Here is a 20,417-nt window from a genome sequence, read left to right as displayed (position 1 = left end):
CAATCATTTTTTTTTTCACATTGAAGCATATGACATAACTATACTCATAAAAAACAAATATTGTTTAACAGAATTATATCATAAGTAAAATATTTGACAAATATTGTAAGACATGTAAAATTAAGTTTTTAGCATTAATGTGAATTTTCATTCAGAATGTTTAAATCCATGTGATATCGTAAGACGAACAAAAATATGATAAGTAATTCATTTTAATAATTATATATTATAAATACTCTAAGAGATATACGTATAATTTATTTAAGAGAAAATATGTTAGTAAAATAATTTAAATATTCATCCAATCAAAATTTATTATTTATATTAAATTTATAAATTTTTATGATAATTATTTTAAAGTTTATTGATTATTTTACACTATAAAATATATAGTGATTAAATTCTTTATTTATTTATTTATAAAAAAGAGGGGGGCATGTAGGTGATAAACTGTACCATATTATAGGGATGAAATTAACACAAACATTTGACAAATGAGAGGGTTGTTTGAAGGCACTCCATAGAATTCACCAAGTTGGAACCCACCCTATCGCAATCATTCTGGACTCTGGTAGGGCCCATGCCCCCTACCCCTTTGGGTCTTTTTCCCTAATATCAAACACAAACAACTTCTCTTCTCTTTTGACTTGGACTTTCTCTCCCACACCACACCCACTCTCTCACGCAACACAACAATCTCCCTCTCTTCTGCAACAAAACAATAATAATACCACACACTCACATACATACACAACTTCCCTTCAACACCATCCTAGCTACTTTCTCACTCTTCAACACTCATGGGCGTAACGCGCCGCCGCAGACATCACCATCACTTCCATTGGTTGCAAATCTTCACCACCTTCACTTTTCTCTTCTTCTCTTCCACTTCAGCCATTACCACTCTCACCCCACATCCCAGTAAGTACACACTTCCACACAACACACGGAATTTTTATTTTTTTTAAATAAAAACCACCCCACTTCTTTTATCAACAACACACGCACGCTATAATCCTAACTTTCCAAAGAACTTACTATTTTTTTTTCAGGTGGTGGGGCAGTGAAGCAGCTTAACCGGGAAGAGAAACAAAATGGGTCAACGGTGGTGCCGGTGAACAGAGTGGTGGTGGAGGAGAAGAGGTTCGGCGGGCCGGGGTCGTCGCCGCCGTCGTGCAGATCCAAGTGCGGCTGGTGCAGTCCTTGTTTTCCGGTTCACGTTCCGGTCCAACCGGGTTTGATTATTCGCCTCGAGTACTACCCAGAAGCGTGGCGTTGCAAGTGCGGGAACAAGCTTTTTATGCCATGACGTTAATTAATTAATAGTATATATAAAAATCCTAGTACAAAAAAAAGAACACAAACGTTGTTAGTTGCCAGAACCGAACAGGAGAACATTGCAGGCACTACCAGCAGCCATCTTAAATTTTCCCCTTTTGGGTTTTTTCTTCTTTTTTTTTTGTTTTTTTTTTATCTCAGTGTTGGGATGTTTATGAGTACTATGTTTATAGTATTATTAATGTTTATAGTTATTGATTTTTGGGTTAACCTTTCGAGGGAGGGTCAGACAGGAAGGGAGTGTTGGGAATGTAAGATATATGTTCAGGTGTGATTACCGAGAGGAATATCTTAAACCTTTCTCTGCTTTAACACACACTACACTACTACTTTTCTCTATATTTGTATATGATTTCATTTCATTCCCTTTTTGGTTTATGTTAATTTGTGGCACCTTGCATTACCCTACCACCCTCTATTATTACAAGGTTGTAAATTATAATTATGAGTAGCTAGTTTCTCTTCAGATTTGCGTTAATTCCATCTTTTTATTTTCTGTGCTTCCATCATGTGTAAGGTGGAATAGAGGTAGGGAAGGAAGGAGCATAATCTTTGAATGGGGCTGGGCTGGGTTAACTTGTTGAACTGTTCTTGTTTGTACTTGTAGTGGTTGAAGTTTATGGTACCTCACTGTTTCAAGGCACTTGCTAGTAGGTATCTGAGGTAGTATTCTTAATTTTTCTTTGTTTGGTTTTTAAACTGTTGGGGATTTATTATTACGTAATCTGATCTGTCTCATCGCTCTCAGTGGTTCCTCCTTAATTCATTGGATATTGATATTTAGTATTTACATGTTTTCTGCTCAAGTGTGTGAGTGTTGTTTTATTACGAGCACGCGCTGGTTCCCCCTTCTTCCCCCTTTCATTTTCCATTAAATGTGCACATGCCAACAAGTGGTGTTTTCATCTCTGCAGAAAGCAACGTTTGACACAGCAAGTTCAGTAATTGGTGAGAATGAATGAAGTAACAAATGGAACACAGTTTCTATATATGGGGCGTCTGTTTGTTTGTTTGTTTCATTAGTGTCAATGTGATAAAGGATGATACTTATTGTTTTTGCCCCGTACAGGTTGCTACTTATGATATCCTTGTTCAAATTCCACTCATTTTCTTTCTTATATAACTGATCAGGTGACTTAATATTTAACCTAATTAAGGGAATTCCTCGTTTTCACTTTCTGTTTTCAAACGTTAGTTCAAGTTTCCAACCGGCTAGAATGACCATTTAAACCCGAACCCTATTAATTCTTCCATGAGTCTCAAGTGCGAGTTGTTGTTGTACTCTGGAGTTAATGAATCAATTTATACAAGATTATTTTAATTTGATTAGTAACTTTTTGTTTGTATTTAAGATATCTAACTGTATTAAATGTTAAAAAAGAGAGCTTTACCTTTTACAATGCTTGTACTCATTTTAACCAGGATTTCTCAAAAAATATTGGTGTTATTGTACTTTGAAAAGTGTCAGTTAGTTCTTTTTTTAACTTTATTTACACAATTTTTTTTAAAACTTACATTTCTTATTATATTATAAACAAATGGTAACAAGTGACTTATGGACACTAATTAAAAAACTAAGAAGTATAATTTTTTTTTTGCAAGAAAACCGAGAATTATGTTTCTCACGATTTTTGTTTGTTCTCTTATAATCTATACATATTCTTTTAATTCATTAATAAATATTTTTAAAATATTGGTTAACAAAATTCAATATTTTATAGTTAATAGGTCTGGCATTAATCTTCCTGTAATCACTCATTCGTTTCCTAAATCTCAGTGTTATGATTAGCAAAAAGATTTCACTTCAAAATTTCCAACTACTCCATGGTACATGATATTTTAATTTTAATTATCAATGGAACCAATTACTTCTTTTTTAGTTTGCTTACATGACCTCATAATATTAGAAAGTAGAAAAAACCAAAAAATTGAACCTAAGCCTCATAATTCAAAATTGCGTATTGATGAAAACGCCATGCACATCTTCCTCCACCATATATACCATATGAATTATGAGACAAAACTTTGCATAAACAGGTTGACGAATGGACTAATGACGCACATCGAACGTGGGGGAGACAAATTATCCCTCTCTCACCTCTTTTCTTTTCAGAGCAAAATTAAAGTTTGATGTCTCTTTTTAATGAACCTAAACTAATAAATCCAAGATTAAGATGTGTGTGGTGTGGCTTTCATTTTTTCCCTAAAGTAAAGAAGAAGAAGAAGAAGATAATGGGCCAACAATTATGGATATATAATAGTGGATGACAAGTGAGTGACGACTCTTGCAACTAGTGGATGTTCTCCAATTCCAAAGCCAAAAAATAAAAATAAAAATGCAGTACACACACGAGGGGGTGAAAGCTCCTTTCTCTGCAATTGGTTTGAACAGAGATAACACAGTTGCTTTGGCTAGCTACCCCTGCTGTCAGTGTTGCTTGTATCAATTGAGGTAAAAGTAAAAACTGGCAAAATGAAAGCCCCCATTCACAAAATAACGCAACAAGTCACCCTAACAGGTCCCCCTATACCTATACCCATATACTTTGAAAACCCCCTTTCACTACTTACCACTCCCAAAACAGCAATGTAATGTGTTATTCCGATAATTGTTACTTCCTTTTTTAAAAAAATTAAATTAAATGATGTTTTTACTTTTTGATGAAATACTGAAATATTTATTTTAATTTTATTCTGTAATAAATAATTTTATCTTGAAATATTTAATAATATATTCATTAAAAATAAATAAATAAATATATTTTGATAAAATTATTGATATTAATTTTCTTAAAATATTTATTTTCTTAATCTGTGTAAAAAAATCTTAAATATCAATTATCACGGGACCAAATAAGTCCTACTATACAAGTAAAGTACACAGATTTATTAAAAAATTCTTTACATGTAACATTTTATTAACATATTATTATATGTAACATTTTCCTTATAAAAAAATAGGTGGCACAGATACACACACAACACAAATGTGCAGCCCAAGTAGTCTGCTTTTTCACGAGGCGTGGCAGTGTTGTTGTTTTTTTCTTCTCTTGCACTTATAATAATATGTCACAGTCCCACAGAAAAACATGTATTTAGTAGTTTTATTTTGGGGAGGGGGGGCTTTGACAAGACAGATTGACAATGATGTGGGGTGAAGGGATTTCTCCAAATCCAAAGGCCTAGTCAGGAATGCCCACTACACCACACATGACAGCACCCCCACCTTCAACAAAGTTTGGTTAGGTTTCTGAAAGAGAGAGAGAGAGAGAGAGAGAGGTAACTTAAGAAGTGATGTCTGATTTGACAGTGTTGTTGGGATTGCCGGTTAATTGGGATAGTATCAAAGTAATAAGAGCCTTCAACACTTTGGCTCATTAGACTCACATCTTTATTCCCATCTATCAAAAACCTTTCACTCAAACCTCTCTTCTCGTTCCATCATCATCATTCACTCACACCAGCTTCTGAGTTCTGTGATGAGATTGAGCATACATACATGCTTTGACATTTCATCTGCTATTGTTATTTCTAGGAAATTTCAATGTCAATGCAGTGGATTGCTTGTGCCTTTCTTTTTTTAATTTAAATTTGCTTTTTTTCTTTGCTTTAATTGAGGCTGTGCTAGTCAATGCAGAGGTTACAGCCTTACAGGACATAGTATTTAGAGAACGATTGCATTCCGACCCACAAAAGAATAATCAGACAACATGTGAAGTGATTCGGATCCGTAAATTTGTTAGATACCAATGGCAGAAATATATATATATCGATTGTCTTAATATTATGAAGTATTAATTGGACACCAAAAAGATAAAGTTGGTAAAGATCAATGTCTGGAAACATATATAACATTGAAAACGAAGTAGTATATTATTGTACTTCCACATATATAACGACTATTATTTAGCTCTCAAGTCTAAATTATTGAATGGAAAATAGAAGTATACTTGCCCCTAAAATGATGGTTTAGCAGCACCTGGACCCATACATGAGATGGGAGGCTTCTAGATTTAACTCAACTCCCACGAAAGTGTAATGAATGTCTCTTTCCATGTATAATATGGACCCGCATTGTTGTAAATTAAAACAATTCCGATTTTCTTATACTCTCATTTTTGCAGTATTTCTTTCGTTATACCTTACTTTTATCTATCTTCTAACTTCTGATTTAATTTCCTTTTCCACGCTGGGTGTACTACTCCTTTGAGATGGAAGAAGATGCATGTGTTTTTAAATTTGGATCGATGGTTAAAATGATAAAAGACGCTAAATATTTACAGTTTGATGATAATAAAACATTGTATATGTATATTTGAAATATACAACTAAGAGAAATAGAGAAAAAAGAAAGATAAATTTTAATTTAAAATGCAATAAATGATAGGATGAAAGAGAGATAAACATAATGTTGTATAAATCATTGGACATGTATCACTTATCATTAATTAATCTCTATTGGTTACTGATAGTTTTTTAGGAGGGTTACTGATACGTTGTTAACTTGAAATAAAGAAGTTTATTCGAAATCACATAAACACCGGTAGTGAAATTAAGTAAATAGAAAAAGAATCACATTTGTCTTTTTCTTTTCTGTTATCTCTCTTAGAGATGCAATTAAAAGAAAACTATTTCTAATTTTTAAAACGATAATGCACAATTTTAGTTGATACTTCATTACGATTGTTAGTTCAATGTGCAAGAAACATGTGAAAGACAACTTCTGAAGAATAGTATTTTTTTAATACCAAAAAGTAATTAATTATTTCTGGGGTCCCCAGAACGTATACTCTTTTTTGTTTTTGAAAGACAATGAAAAATATATATTAATAACACTGATCAGTTTTTGCACCCCAGAACGTATACTCTTTAGTTGAGGTATCTTCATTTCCCTTTTCAACCTGCATTGCTGTGCAAAATCTAAAATATTTTGTTTAATCTGCAGTTGTTAATGGAAATCTTAAGATGTCTTCTCTCCACATGTAATTTTTTTTCAAATTTTCAAAATATACTGTGTTAATTGTCTTCGTGTCTAAAGAATTTTATGGCCAAGATATTTGTCAAAAGCACATTAAAATCTTACTCATCATTAGGTAAACCATGACTCCGCTTAAAACACCTTGTATATAATCTTGTATCTCCTCATTACCCATTGGCCATTAATAAGAATTTGAGTCTTGTGACTTATCCTCTATCTGGCGAGAATTATAATTCTTGGAAGAAAGTCATCAAGATAACACTTCTTGACAAAAATAAGTTTGGTTTTATGGACGGTTCCATTCTTGAACCTTTATTGGAGCACTCCAGTCATGCTTTATGGCAGCGAAATGATAGCATCGTTGCATCTTGGCTTCTCAATTCTCTTACAAAAGAGATACAGATAAACATTATTCACTGTTCCACTGCTAAAGCCATTTGGAATGATCTTAAAGAAAGATTTGAACGGAGAAATGGTCTCTTGATTTTCCAGTTGAAACATGAACTAGCAACCTTGCAACAAGGTTCTATGTCCGTCTCATCCTATTATTCCAAGTTGCGATAAATTTGGGAATCAATTTCTGAATTAAAGCCTGCACTTTCATATACCTACAACGGCATCCGTCCTTGGCACGACTATGCGTAGATGGAGTATGCCATGCATTTCTTGATGGGCCTCAATGAATCTTATGGTTCAATTCGAGGTCAGATTCTTTCTATGGACCCTTTCCCTCACTATTAATCGCATTTTTTCTCTGGTGGTTCAAGAAGAAAAACAAAGAGAATTTGGTGCTTCTGTTTCTGCTTTCAACTCCACAAATGATGCTTCACAATCTCATGCCTTTGCTGTCAAGGACTCCAAATATCAGTTTGATCACAAGTTTAATGCTAATTCCAAGAATAGAATCGACCCCTTTGTGCACATTGTGGTCGACTTGGCCATACTCAAGATAAGTGCTTCAAGTTACATGGTTTTTCCCCAAATTACAAGAAGAGTAAGCCTTCTTCTTCTAATACTGAAAGCAAAACAGTGAATCAAGTCTCAACACCCAATTTTGTTCCTGATTTTCATCTCACTGCCCAATAATATGGCTAACTCATGAGTTTTCTTCAAGCACAAACTTCAAATGTTGTTATTCCCAATATTGAGTCTTCTAACACTGGTATGGTCTTGTTTGCTTCTTTAACTAAGTTTCCTCAAAATTGTTGGATTGTTGATTTGGGTGCGACCACTTACATTGTTTGTTCCATTGATCTCTTTGATTCCTATCAGTATGTGTCAAATCGTATAGTTAAATTGCCTAATTATGCAACAGTTTCAGTCATTGTAGTTTACCTGTGCATTTATCTCCTTCTTTAACTCTGCATAATGTGTGTTTTATTCCCAATTTTGCCTTCAATCTCCTTTCAGTTAGTGCACTCCTTACCAATTCAACTTACTTTATTTGTTTCTCTTCAAATCAATTTGCCATATAAGAAATGCCTCATTGCAAGAAGATTGGTAGAGGGGATCTCCTTCAAGGACTTTATGTCTTGAACCTCAAGGATACTCATTCCACTTACAATGTTTCTGTTTCTAATTCTTGTATAAATGTTGTTTCCAATACTTGTACTCAAGCTATTAATTGGCATGATCGCTTTGGCCATGTATCAGATAGTGTTTTGAAAGTTCTGAGTAATAAAATTCTTTTTTCCATCCTTAATGAGTTTTCCACAAAAAGTTGTTATGTGTGTCATATTGCTAAGTTTCGTAGATTATCTTTTCCTTTTGTTAATAATGTTTCTGATAAGCCCTTTGATTTGATTCATTGTGATATTTGGGGACCTTATAAGCATTCAACTTATGCTAATAATCGTTACTTCCTAACAATTGTGGATGATTGTTCACGATTTACATGAATTTTTTTTGCTCAAAAATAAATCTAAAGCACCAACTATGATAATGCAATTTTTTGCAATGGTAAATACTTAATTTGCAGCTTCAATCAAATGTCTAAGATCAGATAATGCTAAGGAGTTAGCTTTTACAGACTTCCTAGCATCTCAAGGGACCTTACATCAGTTCTCTCAACAAAATTATGTTGTTGAGAGGAAACATCAACATTTACTTCATGTTGCTAAAGCACCAGTCCAAGGTGCCTATTACTTTTTGGGGAGAATGTGTTATTACCTGTTACTTTCCTTATCAACAGATTGCCTTCACCATTGCTGAAACAAAATACTCCATATCAAGTTCTTCATGGTTCTGCACTTGATTATTCCATTTTGAGATCTTTTGGTTGCCTTGCCTTTGGAGCTAGTTTAGCTTCTGAGAGGAACAAATTTTCTCCAAGAGCAGTTCCCTCTGTGTTTCTTGGTTATCCACAAGGATTCAAGGGGTACAAGTTGTATAACTTGCATACTAGGAGGTTTTATGTTTCAAAGGATTTAGTCTTTCATGAGAGCATTTTCCCTTTTCAAACTTTACCCAACTCATCTCAAGAACCTGATTTCCTTAGTGAATTAGCTATTTCCTTACCCATTCCTGAACCTATAACCTCAAACATTCAACCTAGAGCCATTGAATCCAATACTTCTGAACCTGATCACCCTATTCCCCCTGACACAAGTGATCTGCCTATTCAGTTATCTGATTCTACAATTGATACTACCATTGGTGCATCATCTACATTGTCTTCTCCTCCCTTAAGAAGATCAATTAGAACATCAAACCCTCCATCTTATCTTTCTGACTATATTAGACTGCAATCTAGACAAAGATCTCATCCTATCCAGGACCATTGCTCTCTAGTCCATCTCAACCCTATTTATAAGGACTTCATTGCTTAAGTTTCCACTACTTATGAGCCACAATTTTATCATCAAGATGTCCTTTTTCTAGAATGGCGCCAAGCCATGACAACTGAGATCAAAGGTTTAGAATCTAATAACACATGGACCTTGGTTCCCCTTCTAGCAGGAAAACAATGCATTGGCTGCAGATGGGTGTATAAGGTGAAATTCAAACCTGATGGCACTGTGGATCGCCACAAAGCCAGATTGGTAGCTAAGGGCTACATACAGCAGGCTGGCATTGAGTTTTCTGATACTTTCTCCCCAATTGCTAAACTTACATCAGTTAGAGTTCTTTTGGCTGTTGCAACTGCTAAAAATTGGTCCATCTTACAACTTGATATGGATAATGCTTTCCTTAATGGCAATCTATTTTAGGAAGTATATATGGAACTTCCAATAGGGTAGAATTCAGTTGATAAAACTCTTGTTTGTAGACTCAACAAATCCCTTTATGGCCTTAGACAAGCTTCTAGACAATGGTTTTGTAAATTTTCAACAACATTAATTGCTAATGGTTTGTCTCAGTCAAAGAATGACTATTATCTCTTTACCATTGGCAAAGGTGCTTCCTTGGTTATCTTGTTAGTATATGTAGACAATATTCTACTTGCTGGCCTAAGTGTTGCTTGTGTTCATTCTATTCAGGCCAAACTTCAAGCTTTATTCAAACTAAAGATCCTTGGTCCCTTAAAGTACTTTCTGGGACTAGAAATTGCAAAAGTCCAACAAGGGCATTGTACTGACTCAGGGAAAATATGCTTTTTCCATGTTAGAAGATATTGGCTTCCTTGGGTGCAAACCATTTTTTCTTCCAATGGATCCAAATTTAAAGCTCAGCATGCTTAATGGTGAGTTATTGACTGATCCCTCAATGTATAGGCGCTTACTTGGTCGCCTAATGTATCTAACTATTTCAAGGCCAAATATTACATTTGTTGTTAACATACTGAGTCAGTACATGCAGAATCTAAGGACACCTCATCTAGATGTTGTGCATTATCTCCTCCAATACATCAAAGGTACTTCAGGGTCTTCATTTTCCAACAAGCAATTCCTTCAATTTGTCTACCTATGCAGATGCTGATTGGGGAGGATGCTTGGACACACGCAGATCAACAATTGGTTCCAGTGTGTTTCTAGGAGATACTCTAATATCATGGAAATAAAAAAAAAAAAAACAACCCACCATGTCTAAGTTTTCTGGTGAGGCAGAATATCAGACATTCTCCTTAATATCCAGTGAAGTGATTTGGCTAAAAAGACTTTTACTGCACTTTGAGTTTACTATTCCTTCTATCATGCTTTTCTGTGATAGCAAATCTGCCATAGATCTAACATCCAATCCAGCTCACCATGAACGATCGAAACACATTGATATTGATTATCATTTCATTCGTGAGTTAGTGCAGTCCAACATCCTCAAGCTTGTTCATGTGAAATCTCAGCGCCAAGTTGCAGATGTCTTCACAAAGCCTTTACTACTTCTAGCTTGCTCTTCCTTTATCCGCAAGTTGGAACTCATTAACATTTACTCTCCAACTTGAGGGAGGTATTATAGTTGTATAAAGGGATGAAAGTTAGTTAGAAGAACTAGCATGGGAAGTTAGTTATTACAGTTGTATAAAAAGATGAAAGTTAGTGAGAATAGCTGACATAGGAAGTTAATTAATGTTATCAGTTAAATTGGTTAAAATACTTTGTATATAACCTTATATCTCTTCATTACCCATTAATAAGAATTTGAAAATTTACCTATTACTCATATTTCTTAATTAATACTTCTCTCAACAAGTGATTTCAAATTAAAACTAATATTACAAACTTGAACTTTTATTAGTAATAATTACAATTGCAATTTGTGAAAATAAAATTAGACCAAAGTAAATGTTAGGTGACCTTGAACTCTCGAGGGTATGTTGCCTGGCTTCTTTTATGTTCCTATGCTAAGGTGTAAGGGGAAAGAAAAACTAAGTTGATTTTTTCGGACTTTAATTAATTACTAACTGTTTACATAGGATACGAGCGAAGAACATGTAACTCCGATTTCTGCATGCATAGGGCATCTCTGACACAGTGAAACATCACATTGCACCCACTCCTCTTGTTTCTTGGAACACTTGTCGCTTGTCATCAATCCACGAAGAGTTGATAACCATAGGAAAATTCAGATTCTTTATGGACTGTATGCCAAAACCCCACTTAATTAATTCACCTTCTAAATTTTGTCTTCATGAAGCTATCCGAATCTTCCCCGCATGCAAGGCAATTACTAACATTGCCCGCAAGGAGGGTTCCATACCCATATTCCGATGCATTATCAATAGATACTTTTATATGCGGGTGCTGCGACTCATCATAAGGTGTAATGAGGAAATTTGATTTCTTAAACGAGTCACGAAACACATTATACAATTAAAAGAGAAAAAGCATAAAAAAATCGAGATGTAAAGAGGGGGTTTGGGATCCCACGTGAACTAAAAATAAAATAAAATTATATAAACGAGAAACAACTTTTATTTTATAAGTTAGATTTATACGGTTAAATTAGACTAAAAATTAAAATTTTAAAACAATATCAATTAATGTTAATTTTTTGTTGGGTCAGAGGGGTCATAGCTTCCAACCCAATGGATCAGGTATATATGAAAGAAGGATATTCATTATTATTATCATGCTAAAAAAAAAAAAAGGATAACTGTTATTATTTCCTTTAATTTTAAAAAATTATTTTTGAAAGGTGTATGTATGAAAAATAAGAAATAAAAATAATTATATAATATTAAATATGGTGTAAATTATTTAACGTTTAAGTAGAATTTTGATTTTTAAAGAACTAATGTTAAAAAAATAATAATTTATATTTAAGAATTATAATCAAAGTTGATTATAAAAATTATTTCAAAATAAATTTTGTAACTACAACACGTGTTCTAAAATTCATGTTAGAAAGTTTGGGTATGGAATAAAAAAAATTATTTTATTTTTGACCCTTTGTTATAGTTTTTTTTTAAAAAAAGATATATTAGCTATTTTAAAAAAAAAACTTTTGTTTAAAATTCATTCTTTTTTATTTTTAAAATTAAATATACATTAAAAAGAATTTAAAAATTGATTACAATTATGTTATTTTGACTACTTTCTCATAAAATCAATCGTTTCTTTTATTAAAAAAAATATATTTCTATGATGTTAAACAAACATAAATTAGCTAGGGCGTTTTGGAAATAAAAAAAGAACTGGGATGGGAATAGCAAATATGGTTACAACTCTATCAGGCTAGCCCAATTTTCTAAACGATTTAGTAATTTCATGCCCAAGCCAATTGTTTTGGTGGCTTCGTTAAAAACTTTAGCATCTACGGAAATAAAACAAGGGCTCTAAAAGTGATGTTAGTGGGCTTCTGCTCAAGATACAACTATTCAATATTAGGTACTTATTATATTCACTTCCCTTTTTTGTATATCCACTCTCCTTTTCTAAGTAAATAAGGGAGTGTATTTTTTGGAAAAAAAATTAAAAAGGAGAGTGGATAAGCAAAGAAGGGCAGTGGATGTAGTAACTGCCCAATTTTATCACAATCGTGCAACCAACCATAAGGTATTGTTTGGGTGAAAATGTATTCACTCTTGCCTCTTGTACACTTTGATGTTGTATTTCAACTACAATTGTTTTTGGCAAGGCACAAAAAACCGAGAACCAATTAACAAGAAATTTAATGAATGTCCTACAATTTATGCAAATAATTTTCGTATTTTTTTTTTCCTTTAAAGAAAGCCCGAAGACCAAAGACAAACTACACTACCATGCTTTCAGACTTCAGAGGATATAAACCAGAGAAAATAGAAGAACAAAAGAAAAACATTTTGTGGTATCCGGCATTGAATGAAATAACAAATAAAGGAGAAAATCTAGTAAGAAAGTGGTTAATTTGAGAACAGGAATTATATAAAACATTTCTTTTATTAAATACAAGATATGCCTTAAATAAATACTAAGAGATGGATTTTGTTTTATCTATAGGAATAAGAAAACAAGTATCAAGGTTGATTTATAACAACTCATATACTATGTTCAGTCAACCGAGTTAGACTTTCCATAATACACAAAAGGGATAGATTTATAACAGACCTGATGAAAATGTTTATGGATGTAATACAATAACATAAAGGTTATTTATACAACAAATATAAATCAAAGAGAGACAAAAAAAAGAGAGAGAAAAGGATGAGATGTACTCAATGATGTGAATCATGTGATAGAAAAAGATTTTTTTTATATAAATTATTATATGAGTTGTAATACAAATAATAGAATTCATATAATAAATCACTCAATGTATTATTGTGAATATATATTTTTTTATTTGTGAGAATTTAAGATTATGTCTGAAAATTTATAATAACTCATACATATCTTATTTAACTAATTGAGATAGACCTTCTTAACAAATTATTATCGTGAATATGAAATCATATTAAAATAGCAATATTCAAGTTATATACAAAAAGATGACTGAAGAACTACAAACTCATGCAATTTTTTATGAGAAACACGGGTTCACGACTCAAACGTTAAAATGAAATAAAAAAAAAAAATACTGCCAACGAATATTTGTTTAGTATGTATTCTAAATAAAAAAAAATAGACGTACACGAATTCTCTTAATAAAAACCATCAAATTGTTAAAAGAAAAATAACAATCGCTACAAAAAAAAAAATATTAATCTAAAGTACTAACACTTATAGGTATTAGAGACTTATTTTCAAAAATATTTCCAAAGAAATTTTTTTAAAGTTCAAGGCAGGGCCGGCCCAGGGCCCATGACAATTTGCGAAGAAAACATAATCTGATAAACAATATCCTCTTTTTTGTTATGCCATACGAATTTAAAAGTCATTTGGTAAATTAAACTTTTTCCCCTTCATCATCAACTAAACAAGTAAAAAGGAAGTTTTATTTTTCTTATTTTAAATAATTGAAAAATATGTTTTTTTTTTTTTACTTCATTCTACTTTATTTTTTCTCACGATGAAACAAAGTGTAGGTACATAATTGATAAAATATGAATATTAGAATAAAAGCATCCGAATTCCGTCCTAGTTTCAAAATTAATATATTCTTTTATATTAACATATTTGTTGGGAAATCTATTCGAATCCCAATTAAAATTAAAAGTATATATAAATCATAAAAAACGACTACCTTATCTATTTTGTTGTACAAAAAAGAGGGACAGATAATCATGCAATGTGGATATTAAGTTCATATATACTTATATGATTTTAAATATGTAAACTTTGTCACTTGTTTTAAAATATGATTAAAAAATGGCATAATTTTCAGAAAGGTAACGTTGTCAAACCCACAAATACTTTCTTTTCATAATCGTATGTATCTTTCAGAAACCCACAAATACTTTCGATCAGTATGTTGTCAAGCCCATAAAACTTCAACCCTTAGCTCAGGTGGGATGTAAAAGACATCAGATATTAAAGTTGGGCTTTTAATTGATGAGTTTGGGCTTGACTCTTCTGTGTCACCCACGTCAAGTTTGAAAAATAGCCCTTCAGCAGAAGCAATGGCATTTTTGTTACAAAAAGCGGAATAAGAATGGTAGGGGACTGTAGTAGTTTTTTTCTTTTTTATTCATAAGAATTAACCAAAGTGTTAAGGATTTATAATAATTCACATGTCCTGACCTAGATCCACTTAACGTAAGAGTAGGGATTCAAATGAGTCTTAGTCAAATCGGTCACCAGAAAATTTAGTTTTCAAATATGAACTTTATTAAAATAAATATGTTGGGCATTTTGTTAGTCATGTGTGGTTGAAAGTGACCAAAGTCAATAAGTCATAAGAAAGTGACATTCCAAATTTCATATCAATTACATTAGAATCGTACAAAACAGTTGCTGTTTTAAACTGTAAAAGCATGTGAATATTATGGATATAAACTACACTAAATAGCTTATGAAGGAATTGTTCTATTATTTTGAATCAGATTCTAAAAAATAGCTTATATAGGGCAATGAAATACATCCAGTTAATTAAATTCTAAAAAATATGTGAATTTAATAATTTAAATAAAAATAAATTAACAAAAATAAAAAAGCAAACACTACTATCTTCTAATTAAAATTAAAACACACCAGCTAATCAATTCATTTGACACTGTTAATAATAACTTTATTTAATTGTCTTATCATCCTATCTTGCATCAATACTCTCGTTGCTCTTTTCAATTTATATTTAACGAGAATAAACTTATTCACTAGTCATATTCATTACACGTAAGTCTCAATTTTTCTTACTGCTCTTTTACAATTTTCATATTCTGTGATGCACTTGAAAAATAAAATAAACAAAAGTGGGAGTCCACGACAATGATGGCTCTCGTTGTGCAAAGAATATAGTTGGAAAGAATTTCCATAGATCCAATCCAAGAGACTACGCCCAGAAATTTTTTATTGTAAATAATAATCACATGAAAATCTAGACTTTTGACCACTTTTTTTTAAAGTCCAAACCCAAATGTACAAACAAGGGTATACTTGTCCTTAAACATTATACTTCCCCTCCAATATGATGATTCTTTCCTCTTCTTTTTGACTAACCCTCCCCCCAAGTCCAAGATACCCCCATACCCATTTTCTTTCCAGAACAATGGAGGAACAAAAAGCCAATTGCTTCACATTGGGCTCACTTCAGTTCAAATATTTAGCTTTCCTATTAAAAAAAAAATCATCCAGATCCCCAAGAGTAAAGTGTGATGACCCCATTTGGCATTAACTTTGCCTTTAGTTTTTTAACCTTTTTACAATGTACAAAACATCAAGTATAATGCTTTACTAATACCACATTGATTGATCCTCCTACTCCCCCCTTGCCAAAATTTCCTCTCCCTCAAATTCTGTTTTTGTTGTTCTTTTCTGTTGCAATGGAGAGAAGCCTTGAAACACCTTGAGTCCACACATTATATTCTCTTTGATTTCTGCATTCAAATTCCACAACACCACGCATCACTGTTTTCAACCCAAAGTAGCGGCGATCCTCACCACCTTCAAGCAAGTGGCGACCAGGCCATGCGGGTACATCTTTGATCACTTCAAGCACCACATCTGTTGAATGAAATTCAAAAGATGGATACATATATTAAAATTAAAGAAGAACCAACCCTTTTGATCTTTCACAACTTTAGCTATGACTTTCACAAATCCCCAAAACGGAACAAGACCCACCTCCAAATCTGTTGTCAAATAATTAAGAGTTTGCAGCAAGACAAAAGTAATGAAAACTCACTCTTTTTCTTTTTTGTGATGGTCCCAGCAACGTGCCTGCTCTTCATTTTCAATACAACCTTCACAAAAAAGAAAAGAAAAGAACCTCCAAAGAGTTAAAGGTTGCAGTTTGCTAAGGAACCATAGTAAGCTAGATCCCCTCACTTCATCATACAAAAGGCCCCCGCCTCTTAACTTTTCCACAATCATGTTTAAAACATATCATTAACAGTTTTAATACCAACTGATGCCCAAATAATTACGTGGTTATTAGTTATCCTATGAAATCAAAAGTACATCATTCTGGAACACGGGTAAAAAACAAAATTATACACTCACCTGATTCATCCTGTTTATATACACAGAAACAACCTTCCAGTGAAGATCACCTGCACACAATTCTCTCATCAAATCAAATCCCTTTCCAATGACCAACTATAACCTTAAAAAATGTCATAAGCCAAACCAAAAATGAAAATGGAATCTCTGTTTTTCTCAAAGACAAAGATGTAACATAGGAAGGTAAATTTGATGTAATATAATATATACCTTTGCGTGTGCGTTTGAGGAGTTCACAACCTCTGGCTAATAATTCTCTACTGCATATACCCAAGAAATTTTCTTCTGGGACAAGTTCACCACTGAAGCTACTATTAGAATTTCCATTACTTGCATTATTGTTATTAACTCCACCAGCTGCCAAATTTTTCTCCACAGGAATCACTGCTGCAATATTCCACACTTCCTTCAGGGCCCTCGCTTTCAATGTGGCAGCCCCACGCAAAGCTGCAATTCAATTCCACACCACAAAAACACACGCGCCAAAATATCAACACACAGATTTTCCATCAAAATTCACACAAATTTCGCAGAACAGAATGTTCCTTCAATTTGTCATTCACACTTCATTATCATAACTTAACCCGTACCTGTCGCAGCCGCGGCAGTTAGAGTCATGATATCACCGGCGGATCTCACATTCACGGCGGAGCTAACCACCGACGCAAGGTGCTCACGCTCCGCCCCCATAGCCTCCGCCGCCTCCACGCACTGCGCCGCCACCAGCGTCGCTGCCGACGCCACCGCCATATCAGTCTTCGCCATCTCCTCATCTTTACCAGTCCCGGACGTGGCAGCGGTCGCGGCGGCAATTGCAGCTACTGCCGCAGCAACTCCGGCCACCGACACCGCCGCGTGGAGCTGAGCATTGTGCGCCCTGGTCTCCTCTTTCTTCTTCTCCTTCCTGTCCTTGAGCCACCTCCCCACCGTCTTCCCGCCTCCGGCGCCGCCAGGTGCGGCGCCCGGCGCGGTGGTTCTGAAATTAAGACTTAAAGTGCTGGCAATATTGTTGGTGCGGGTGTACTGCAGAGAAGATTTCGTAGAAGGCATTGGCACAAAACGGAATAGGAAAAAAAAAATACAACAAAAGACATTAACGTATTAATCTTAAAATATTCGCTTGGTGTTGTGTCTTCCACCAAGACAAAGGTTGTAACTAACTATTCGCACAACGTGAATGTCATTGCCACGCCTGGGTTAAAGTTAAACTCACCACCACCGGCGTATGTAACGTTAATGCGGCAAGGTAAGAGGGACGAAGTTCGACGCTGTGCGTTGCTAAATTTGGATATTCAAGGACATTCATAGGTGCTACTCGACGTGGCTGTTCTAAGCAATTCTAGTAACCAATTAGAACAAAGCCTAAAAATAGATGATCCAATCAATTCATCCTTCACACGCTTTCTGTTAAATTTAATCATCCCTAAATAGATTGTTACCATGTTAAACTAGTAGTATTATTTAATTTAATAATCACTATTATGCTTGTTTAGTATAATAAGATTGGAGGGAAAATGATTAAATTAAAGGGGGGTTGGGGTTGCTTTGGTTAAAGAGAAAGTTGAGAGACATGGTTGGTTATAACCGAGTGGTGATGTTTTTTTGTTTTATGGTTTAGGTAAAAAGTTAAAGATGGTGTATGTAGTAATGTAGATATGTACCTTGATATCGTCGATTTCAGAAGGAGAAACAGGAGGGCTATCGGTTAAGGAACCACAACTTTGGGTTCCGTTAAGAGGGCCACTGCTATGAGAGAGTCTCCCTGAGGTTCGTGGAGATACCTCCTGCTGAGAATAGAGAAATCACACCACAATAAATGCTTTTAGATTGCTGCACACCAAAACAGAGTGAACTAAACAAACAAAAACACGTGAAGACAAAAGAAAGCTAAAAACCAAATAGCTTGCTTTGTGCCACTGACAAAAACAACACTTCTGCAGTCCATTCTTTCAGGTGTTTTTTTTTCTTTTTTGCAGGGCACTGGGATACGATTCAAGTATTCAACCCTGACATGGAAAAATAAAAAATTAATACTACTATGCTGTGTTTGGATGGAAGGCTTACGGATTGTGACATGATTCGTTCCATGACCATTTGGGAGGTTTCTGAGGAGGCGAAGGAAAAGGGGTTCCCGGAGACGGTGGCGGAGGCTTCCTCGGCCTCGCCGGCGATGTCTTCCGGTATGGCGACGACGGCGGCGCCATTGGAGAGGGTGACCTTAGAGAGCGCCGGAGAGAGAGCCTTGGAGACTTCGAGGGCGGAAACGCTCCAGGAGCGGGAGAGGAACTCCATGGGCTCCCGCGGCGTCTCCGGCGGCCGGAACATGCCGGAGTGAAGCGGGTCGGGTCGCCAGGGCTCGGTTTGGGCTTTGTCCATTCTGAGAGAGAAAGAGAAAGGAAACTGAAATGATAGTGTGGGAGTTGAAAGAGAGAGAGAGAGAGAAACGAAGTGTGGTGAAAGTTAGGGGTGCGGTGTTTATAAAGAGAGAGGGGCAGTGAGTGGAAAAAAGAAAAAAGGTTTATACAAGAGAGACAAAGCAGCCGATTGTATTCTATTCTATTCTATGTCAGTCAGTCTTCCTCAGTCCTCATAAAAAAGGTCAAAATTTTGCATCAAAAAAGAAACCAACAAAATGTATTAAAGCACAAAAAGGATCAGGATTAGATGACATGATTATAGAAATGACAATCAACTTGAATTAGATATTTGTCTAATACTACTAAAGCCATCTTATTATTCCTTCATAGTAATATTCTTTTTCTCATTTTTTCATTATGTGCTCTTCTCTTTCTTGTCTTCTAATCTCTTTATTTATTTGTATAAGCTATACTGATTATTCTTTGATGCTCGATTATGTTTATTTTTCTTTTAAGGGTCACGTGTTGTTATAATTGTAAGCTTGGTTACTTTAGTGGCAGTAAGGTTGTTATTTCGTGATTGGATCATCCGGAACATTAATAATAAATTAAAACGGTTTCACTAGTTAAAAATAAGATCAAACAATGATTTCATTAACTTTTTTTTTGTTACAATTTAAAATGATTAGTTTTCTTAAAGTGTTAATTGTCCGTGTAAGCCTGCAAGGAGTGTGCTGGATGTCAGTTATGCAAAAATGTATTGTATATTTGCATCTTCGCCTGAAACTTTTAAAAGAATGTGTATTGTGTACTAGTTTGTATTTGATAAAATTAGTCTGAATTTTGTTTTCTTGAATTTTAATACAATTTGTAATTGAAACTGTTATAATGCACGTTTCAGTGTAATTTAACAAATAAAAAACATAATAAAAATAAAAGTAAAAATGTTGATTCTTTTAAAAAATACTTTTGTTTTAAACATATTTTTCACCAGAATTCTTAAACATTCACTTAATTATAATGAAAATCCAAACCCACTCTAACTCTAAAATACATTTATTTTACACATTTTACTATAGACAAACATATTTATCTTGTTATTTTGCAATTAGTGACAGAAAAAAACATGTAGAATGGGGATAGAGAAAGAAGAGTCGTGAGCTATACGTACGTAACGTGGGTGACCACTCCACGGAATAAATGGTACAGCAATATCGATATCGAATTGAATTTGGAAACACTCACTCCATAAAGCTCAAATTCACTCATACTTGTTTTGTTTGTTCTCCTTCC

The 20,417-nt window shown here is 34.1% G+C and overlaps 2 protein-coding genes across 3 annotated transcripts; one reads left to right on the top strand and one right to left on the bottom strand.

The window, feature by feature from the left end:
* Positions 1 to 489: 489 nt before the first annotated feature.
* Positions 490 to 2,438, top strand: LOC100815404 (EPIDERMAL PATTERNING FACTOR-like protein 5). Its single transcript, XM_003556019.5, has 2 exons — positions 490 to 921; positions 1,053 to 2,438. Exons 1-2 carry the CDS (start codon positions 801 to 803, stop codon positions 1,307 to 1,309), a joined length of 378 nt encoding a protein of 125 aa, XP_003556067.1. The 5' UTR covers positions 490 to 800; the 3' UTR covers positions 1,310 to 2,438.
* Positions 2,439 to 15,644: 13,206 nt separating this feature from the next.
* On the bottom strand, positions 15,645 to 19,232 carry LOC100814874 (VAN3-binding protein). 2 transcript variants are annotated; one of them, XM_006606012.4, is made up of 7 exons: positions 18,832 to 19,232; positions 18,429 to 18,551; positions 17,358 to 17,790; positions 16,978 to 17,214; positions 16,768 to 16,817; positions 16,451 to 16,508; positions 15,645 to 16,269 (listed from the first exon to the last, which is right to left on the bottom strand). In XM_006606012.4, exons 1-7 carry the CDS (start codon positions 19,141 to 19,143, stop codon positions 16,055 to 16,057), a joined length of 1,428 nt encoding a protein of 475 aa, XP_006606075.1. In that variant the 5' UTR covers positions 19,144 to 19,232; the 3' UTR covers positions 15,645 to 16,054. The 2 variants fall into 2 exon arrangements, with proteins under 2 accessions (XP_006606075.1, XP_003556066.1); XM_003556018.5 differs by having other exon boundaries at positions 18,429 to 18,554; positions 18,832 to 19,231.
* Positions 19,233 to 20,417: the final 1,185 nt, after the last annotated feature.

The sequence above is a fragment of the Glycine max genome, chromosome 20 (assembly GCF_000004515.6).
Source record: "Glycine max cultivar Williams 82 chromosome 20, Glycine_max_v4.0, whole genome shotgun sequence".
Taxonomy (NCBI): Eukaryota; Viridiplantae; Streptophyta; class Magnoliopsida; order Fabales; family Fabaceae; genus Glycine; species Glycine max.
This window is presented reverse-complemented; position numbering and strand designations above follow the sequence as displayed.

Excerpts from the sequence above, each read along its gene's own strand:
- LOC100815404 (XM_003556019.5), top strand. The coding sequence starts at position 801 with ATGGGCGTAACGCGCCGCCGCAGACATCACCATCACTTCCATTGGTTG. Across the intron at positions 922-1,052 it reads CACTCTCACCCCACATCCCA|GTGGTGGGGCAGTGAAGCAG; the intron begins GTAAGTACACAC and ends TTTTTTTTTCAG.
- LOC100814874 (XM_003556018.5), bottom strand. The coding sequence starts at position 19,143 with ATGGACAAAGCCCAAACCGAGCCCTGGCGACCCGACCCGCTTCACTCC. Across the intron at positions 17,791-18,428 it reads CTGAAATCGACGATATCAAG|TACACCCGCACCAACAATAT; the intron begins GTACATATCTAC and ends TCTTCTCTGCAG. Across the intron at positions 16,509-16,767 it reads ATATAAACAGGATGAATCAG|GTTGTATTGAAAATGAAGAG; the intron begins GTGAGTGTATAA and ends TTTTTTGTGAAG.